The sequence below is a fragment of the Pholcus phalangioides genome, unplaced genomic scaffold (genome assembly GCF_987345545.1).
Source record: "Pholcus phalangioides strain wild (caught in Gottingen) unplaced genomic scaffold, Ppha-v1.0 ptg000009l_1, whole genome shotgun sequence".
Classification (NCBI taxonomy): domain Eukaryota; kingdom Metazoa; phylum Arthropoda; class Arachnida; order Araneae; family Pholcidae; genus Pholcus; species Pholcus phalangioides.
In genome coordinates this window covers 16,345,722-16,353,930 of record NW_028301602.1, presented here as the reverse complement: position 1 = coordinate 16,353,930, position 8,209 = coordinate 16,345,722, and the positions used below count along the sequence as shown (strand labels likewise).

The 8,209-nt window shown below is 38.4% G+C and overlaps 1 protein-coding gene across 1 annotated transcript; it reads left to right on the top strand.

The window, feature by feature from the left end:
* Window positions 1–659: 659 nt before the first annotated feature.
* On the top strand, window positions 660–3,301 carry LOC149082118 (uncharacterized). The gene is made up of 2 exons (XM_089235623.1): window positions 660–794; window positions 2,731–3,301. Exons 1-2 carry the CDS (start codon window positions 728–730, stop codon window positions 3,087–3,089), a joined length of 426 nt encoding a protein of 141 aa, XP_089091749.1. The 5' UTR covers window positions 660–727; the 3' UTR covers window positions 3,090–3,301.
* Window positions 3,302–8,209: the final 4,908 nt, after the last annotated feature.

The following is an 8,209-nucleotide window of genomic DNA, read 5'->3' as shown; positions in this document are numbered from 1 at the left end:
AAAAAATGAGTTTTTGATCGTTGGGGGTGGGGGGGGGGACAGGAGCCCTCTCCGTGTACAGTGTCTGATCCCACCAATATGCGATAGTGGGGGGGGCAGAGATGACGTAACTTTGCTGATAAGGGGGTGGAGGGGGGGCCAGAGTTTACCCACAGTGCTTGAGTATTATGCGTATTCGCCGGTAAAAGTGATAAATTTATAAATTCGATTATATAAAAAAAAATACGAAATTTCGCGGAATGTTGTTACAAACGACCAGCCAATATACCAACTTCGATGTCGTTGGTAAATTGGATAAAAACTGAAAACATTACCACTTCTACTGGTGATGCGGTTATGCATAATAACCAAGTGTCGTTGGTAATTTTAATTTTATCGCCTTTACCTGCGATTTTGCATAATACCCAAATATAATTGGAGAATTTGTTAAATATCACAAACATTCAAAATGTGTCTAAACATGTGTGATAAATATAGTTTAGTATTTATTGTTATACCACATTTATCGTAGCATATCCATATGGCAAGTGTTAAAAACCGAAAAACTCATGATTACGTGTCTCATACACGTGTGAGATTGCGAGTAAAACTCGGAAGTATGAAATCGACAGCAGGTGCGACAAACACAATAGCTCGGAAATCGTATAAAAGGCCACGCCATTCAGGATTACGAGTTAAGCTTGTTTTCTTCAGTTCCAGTTTCTTGCTTGATTTCGAAGAAGAGAAGATGGCACCACCATCAATGAAGTTCATCTTTGCAGTCGCATTCGTGCTAGTCTTTTCGTACTTCAACGGTATGCAATGTCTTTTTCCATTATTACTTTCTGAATTAAGGTATTGAAGATTTTTGTAATCGAAATTAAATACTTTTACCAAGGTTTCGACAGTTGGCTGATGAGAAGAGGAATAGCAGAAATAAAAAAAGCCAACGTCCTCTCAGTTGCCGGGAGAGAGAGCTTGTTCACTAGACTAGGAATGCAATGAATCATATTTACTTGCAGCTCATGTGCACTGAACAGGACCGGGCATGGTCGGTCAGACCTAACTCAGGCCAAATGTCACATTTGCTGACACTGCCACCAGATAGCGACTTCTCCAGAGCTGATGTGATATTTTCCGGAGAGGCATTTTGTTTCATTTCATTTCATACCGTACACCGCCCAGTCTCTATCCGCAGCCGCTATGGTGGTCGAGTGCTCATAGTGACGAACTCGCATCGCGAGGACCCGTGTTCGAACCCCACCATCGCCATAGTGTTGTTTTTCTGTGGTTCCCAACTTCAAGGCGCGAATGCGAGCCTATCTTCTCGTTATAAAGTCTCGCCACAGAGTGTAACAGACCTACAAACAGCACAAATTCAATCATTACACATTACTCACTTCACTTCTGAAATATAGATTTTAGTACTGAAAAGTCAAACACGACACTACATATGCACTCAGACTGTTAGGTACACACACAGTTAAACCTCCGGCACAACTCACTAGGTAGTAAATCACTCATAAATGGTGATAGACCTCAGTGGTGCTCGGTTTGAAAGAAAAAAAAAGAAAGTCTCTATCTCCACAATTCCCAATTTTACAATTGTCCCGGATGAGTGGCAGGGTGGTGTCGTGTGCTTTATTATACATGCATAACTTACATATGTGCACACATGGCAATAAACTCATAAAAAAATTCAAATATGAAAAAACAAAAAAAATTATAATAGCAATAAAATTTTGAAAACATACAAAACTGCTCTCAAATATCACCGCCGCGGGAATAGATTGGCGCAAGTGCAGGCCAGAGAGAATCAGCATTGCGGGCTCCCGGTTGAGCCTCCAGCAATCGGTTGGGCACTTGCTACAACATTTCAATGTTTCGGAAATGCCCAAAGCCCACGTGTCGACCAAAGTGACATTGTATTGTGAGCTCCCAGTTGAGCCCACAATACTCACACCCTTTGGGGTACCCAGCTTATATTCCCCCATGTAGACGTAACGGAAGTATATTTGTTGACGAAGATAATGAAGAACAAGTTGAGCCCACAGCGATTGGTTGAGCTTTTGCTGTCATATTTCCATATTTGGGAACTGCCGATCGGACCAGGTTCCGGCCAAAGGGACTTTGTATTGAGGGCCAAATTCTCCTGCCCCCCCCCCCTCCTCCAGAGGCAGTTGAATTTTCTTTTCCTAAATTTATATTTGCATCAGCCAGCTGTCGAAACATTCTTATGAATAGCAGAAGAGAGTGGCATCTATCGCTCGAGTGGCGTGGTGGTAAGATGCTCGTTTACCACCGTGAAGGTTGCTGTCACGGTCCTGGGTTTGAATTCCAGGGAGGATATAGATAATATATTTCCCATAACGCACTTGAGGCGACCTCCAATAGTCAGTCCCTTCATTTGCACACCATCTAGTAATGGCAGTAAATTGTGATATGGCCAGAGTTGGTGGTTGGTGAAGTAGTAGTACTCTACAGAGTGTTATCGCCCGCCTTCAGATAAAGAATTTTAGTTCGTTTTCTTTCAAATGTAGCATGTAGTATGTCCTACTTCCAAAAGTAGTATGTCGTAACTTACAATTGGATTTGAATGAAAAAAGAACAAAACAAAAAAACAACTCCGACATTTTTTACCATTAAAAATCATCACAATCAGAAAAATTAACTTAATTACAGAAAATATTTATTTTCTCTTGTAACCTAGTAATTTTTTCAAAACTAAATATGCAACTTTTTTATTTGCAGAATGCCAATCCCAAGTCTGGGTTCCCGACACCCCGCGTGGATCAAAACACGGTGACCGCCCAAGTGGATCAAGACACGGTGACCACCCACATGGATCAAAACAAGGTTACCTCCCACGTGGATCACAACACGTTCACCCCCCAGGTGAATCAAAACAAGGTTACCTCCCACGTGGATCACAACATGTTCACCCCCCAGGTGAATCAAAACAAGGTTACCTCCCACGTGGATCAAAACACGTTGACCCCCCAGGTGAATCAAAACAAGGTCACCTCCCACGTGGATCATTACACGGTGGCCGCCCAGGTGAATCATTACCTGGAGCTCCGGATTTCAAAACCGATGATATCGGTTTTTAAGAAAACCGGGCTGCTGGTGGTCCGTCTGGTGGAACCAGAATGCCACCTCCGTATTGGGATTTTTCAGCGATGGATCACGTGTTCTGATTAACCTCTTCTCGTACATCCAAAGCTTTATCCTCAGCTGTTCAATTCGAAGTTTATTTGAATAGAGATAATGTAACTTATATTGTGTAATATAAGAATTGTGAGAATAAACATTTTCAAAGCACGAAAAATCGATGAGTATTTTCCTTATTTTTCAACTCTTGTATGTAAATATTATACTCCTGTAGTTCTCAACCAAGGGTGCGACAATATATCTAGCTCCGTCCTAACGCATGGGCCCACTCGGGCATGGGCAGGGGGCTTACAAAAATGAGAACCGGTTGAAATTTCCCAGGTAAGGCTTCAAAGAAATCATTTGCCCGCGGAACTATGATGCTTTTAAGACGATCATGTATATCCTCCCCTTAAAGAAATAGGATAGTCTGGGACGACTAATTCAAAGGGGCCGGGCATAGTAGGTGGTTTCGGGGGGGGGGCGCACAAAGTTTTGAAAATATGCTGAGATGTGAAGAAATAAAGCATTCGAGTATGGTTGTGAGGGGGAGTTTGTCTGATACTTTCAAAATCCAACAGGAACCCCAGGAATTGGGAAACAGAACCCAAAAGAACTAGGGCCATTTTCACACATGGCTGAAGCGAGAAACTTGCATGTTACTCCACATGTATAGTATCGCGTACGTATAGGCGTACGCAGAATTTTCTTGTGGGGGATTTGACTTTTTTTTTTCTTTTGGGGAGGGTGTTTTACGTTTTTTCCAGCAAAATAGCACTATAATCTCTGCTTGAGAAGGAGAGGACCCTCTCCCCTGCGTACTCCAATGACAGTATCAGACATATCTTAAGAGTGGAGTGGAGTGGGGTAGGAATCAGTCTCGTTGGTCCTAGGGCCGTTTTAAGAGTATCATCCTCATCCCCGGGCCAAGTTAGTTTTCAGAATCCCTACCTGGCTAAAAAAATTCTTTCCTATATATTTACATGCATTTGGCACGTACCCCCCCCCCCGTTTGTCCAGGCGAAAAACAGGCCGTGCGCCGTGCTCCAAGCCAGGGCCACACGCGGGTTTGATGCCAGAGGATGCGTGAATAGAAAAAACGCCGAATTCTGTCTTTAACGACATATTAATACTACACGAAAAGAGGGGACATGCTTGACCCAGCTGAAAGGTGAAAGGGTATTTATTTGCCGCTCTAGCCCGCTCCCATGGTTATACAGTAAAACCCCTCTTTTGCGAACACTCGCGAAGCAAAAAAAAATTCGTCCGCAAAAGAAGAGTGACCACGTCGGAGAGGGTGGGGTCCTGTTGAAACAGTGAAACATTAACTGAAATGGTTCTCTGTTTTAAAATAAACGAAGCTCTTTCAATATAAGATGCGTTTAATGTCATGACAGTACAAAATATTGCCCAGCTACACAATTGAAATGAAAAGTTACATAGGGTCAGGTATATAGCTCAGATGGACACGTTACTCGCCTAAAGTGCCAAAGGCTGTTTACAGGTGTCACGAATTCGATACCTGATTCTTCTTGTCAGAAAATTTTCTGACGCAGAAACGGTGACATAACCACAGAAAAAGAAGCTAACCACAGAAAAAGCGCTAACCACTCAGTGTTGCTATCGCAACACTGAGTGGTTAGCGCTCAAATCTCTCGGTGAGTGTATAAAAAAAGGCTGTCGCTCGCAATCGACAATAAGTTGTAGGTCTTGGTCTGATTAGCCCTCGTGTGCAGAAAACGGCCGTGGTGAGACCAAACTGGTCAAATCATGATAAAAAAACAACAACAAATATTATACGCGAAGTTTATATACAAAAATTCACCTGGAAACACATCAATCTATGTCTGGTTAGTTTCGCCGATTATTTCAACTCCTTCAAACATCAGCCTCATGCGTCCCGCGGGCAACTGCCGTCCATTCCTGTTATGTATTATTGGCTGAATATCTCTCAATAATGTTTGGCAATTTCTTACTCATTTTTCGCAAACTTATTGACATCTGCAGATTCATCGCTCAATCCCTTGCATATAATCTTGGATCCCACCAACCATTTGAAGTTGATGAGTTCTGATGAAATTTTTTTTTAAATTTTAACAACTGTACAACCCCTTGCGACATGAATGAGATATATGAGTACTATACGTTATTTGGATAACTTTTATAATTGGAAGTTTCAACGGTTCGCTAGTAAAACTATCATACACGCCTTACCTATGCACCCTGCATATGATTAATTTCCTTGAATAGACGTACGTTTTATTCAATGGAGTCTAATGTTTTATTACAGCAATTATACCCGGGGGGGGGGGGGGTTTCCCAGAAAATATACAAGTATACCCTTCGAAACTAAAATTGTTGTACATTACGTATGTACTACATAATACTACTGGGAAAAATTAGAAAAGGTGAGTCGTCGGGGGGGGGGGGAAGTACCGCGAAAGAAGGTCTCAAAAACCGCCTGTATTACCCGTAACTTTCGGGGCTCGGATTTTTGAGCATCTACTTATATATTTCATATTATATTTATTGTAATTAAGTAGTATAATTGGAAAATGTTATTTTTATGCTGTCATCTATCGTCGATGAACTGAACTAAGAAGCTTACAAAAGCTAAACCTAGATGGCAGTAAAATTATTTTCCTCGTTACGATAAATATATATATAGTAAGGTTACCATAGGTGCTCCTTTACAGTATCATTTCGAGCATCCTACTATGTTTCGGAAAATTTGCGATTTTTTCCTCCTTTTCCGGTTTCCGGAATTATTATTATTATTATTTTTTTTTGATGGAATTTTTCCCCCCACCCTGAAACAAATATCTCTTCATACATGGATATGAGAATTTCTCATGTTTTTTAACACACGCATTTACCAATAGCTGTCGAAATTCCAAGGATTTTTTCTGATTTTGCATATTTTAGTGTTTTTTTGGGTGGGAAAAATTATTGATGTGTGGCGGGTTTTATTGGTCAGTATGATAGCGCCAGCTGTTGTGAAAATTATGAAAAATAACGTTGGTAACTCGTTTACGACGGATCCTTCACTTCATGACTCCAATAAAATCAAATTTCAAAAAAAATAAAATAATAATAATACAATTTACGACCAAATTGCACAATTTTTTTATCAATTATATTTGAGAAATTTAAAAAAAAAAATTCATATATAAATTTAGCATGTTTTACTTTGTTATAAATTTAAAATTCCAATTAATTTATTTTAATTGACATCAATTAATTTACTTGGTCTAACAAAACTGACAGTCTATTTATTTTCCCTTCTTCATAGACCTTACTGGGCCCGTTCGTAACCCCACAATCAGATAAGAATTGGGCATGGGGGATGGCAATTTGATTCTGTTCTGTTCTGTAATTTACTTGGTTCAATGAAAATAAAGTGCGATTATAATTCTGCGAAACCTCGTGTATGATGTGGCCAAATTTTTAATAAATTTTTTTTTTTTTTTTTTGAAAAATTATGTCTGTTTATTGTCAGGGAAGAAAAAATTTCCAGATTCAAAATCTAAACAAAATTTCCGAAAATTTCTTGATTGAAAAATTCTAAAATATTAAATTTTTTGTGAAGAAGTTTAAAAAAAGAAACACTATGACATTCATAAGACATGGCGTGCAAAAAATTAAAAAGAGCGTTGTAAAGGTGAATGCTCAGGGGTTCACCTTTCTGAGTTTTCAAATCTGGTGACCCTACGATAATTTGTATAAACATCCACAAAGTTTTGAGAAAGAAGAAAAAATTCTTTCAAACTATGTAGGATAGGGTTGGCAGACGTGACTTTCGGAATCTGAAAACCCTAACCAGAGCCACCCTTAGGGGTTTGCAACAGGTGCGACCAAGTCCTAAGTTTTAAGGGGGGGGGGACAATATTTACGGTAACAATTATTGCTTTAACAAATTCAGAAATTCTATCGATTCTAGAAATTTACATTTCATCTAGATAGCAATAATAATTCTAGAATTACTTTTAGAAAGTAATACTAATTCTAGTCTTACTTTTAAATAAATTTTGAATTTTCACCTTGTCTGGAATTCTGAATTTCCCTCAATTCTGGAGTTCCGAATTTTTATCAATTCTGAAACCATTCTTTCATTTACTCTGAACTCTCATCAATTCTGGAATTCCGAATTCTCATCAATTCTGGTATTCTGAATTCTCATCAATTCTGGATTTCCGAATTTTCATCAATTTTGGTATTCTGAATTTTCATCAATTCTGGTATTCTGAATTTTCATCAACTCTGGTATTCTGAATTTATGAAATTATGACTCTTCATCAGTTTGGGAGTTCTGAAATTCTGGAACTATGAATTTTCATCAATTCTGAAATTTTGGCATTATGAATTTTCATCAATTCGGCAATTATAAATTTTCTCAAATTCGGCAATTCTGAAATACTGGAATTAAGCATTTTCATCAATTCTGAAATTTCTGGCATTATGAATTTTCATCAATGCGGGAATTATAAATTTTTATCAATATGAATTTCGATCATTTCGGGAATTATGAATTTTCATCAATTCGGGAATTCTGGAATTATGAATTTTTATCAATTCGAGAATTCTGGAATTATGAACTTTTATCAATTCTAGAATTTTGAATTTTCATCAATTTTGGAATTTAGAATTTTCATCAATTCTGGAATTATGAACTTTCATAAATTCTGGAAATATGAATTTTCATCAATTCTGGAAATTTTGGAATTATGAATTTTCATCAATTCTGAAACTAATTTTTTTTATTAACTTTGAAACTATTTCTTTCATTTATTGTGAAGTTTCATGGGTGTTGAAAAATTCCAGAATTTCATCAATTCTGAAATTTAATTTTCTTTAATTTATTCCGAATATTCGTGGATGGTCGAATTATTTCTTGCATTTATTCTGAATGAAATTCATGATTTTCTTTTTCTGAATTTTTGATTCCCCTCTCCGACAAAATCAAAAATCGGGGCTAAGGGACCCCGCAATTATTTTCGCACCGGGTCTCGCGTCTAGTAAGGGCGGTCCTGACCCGAACGTAAAAGAATATTTCTAAGCTCAGATGTCAAAATGTAAAAAA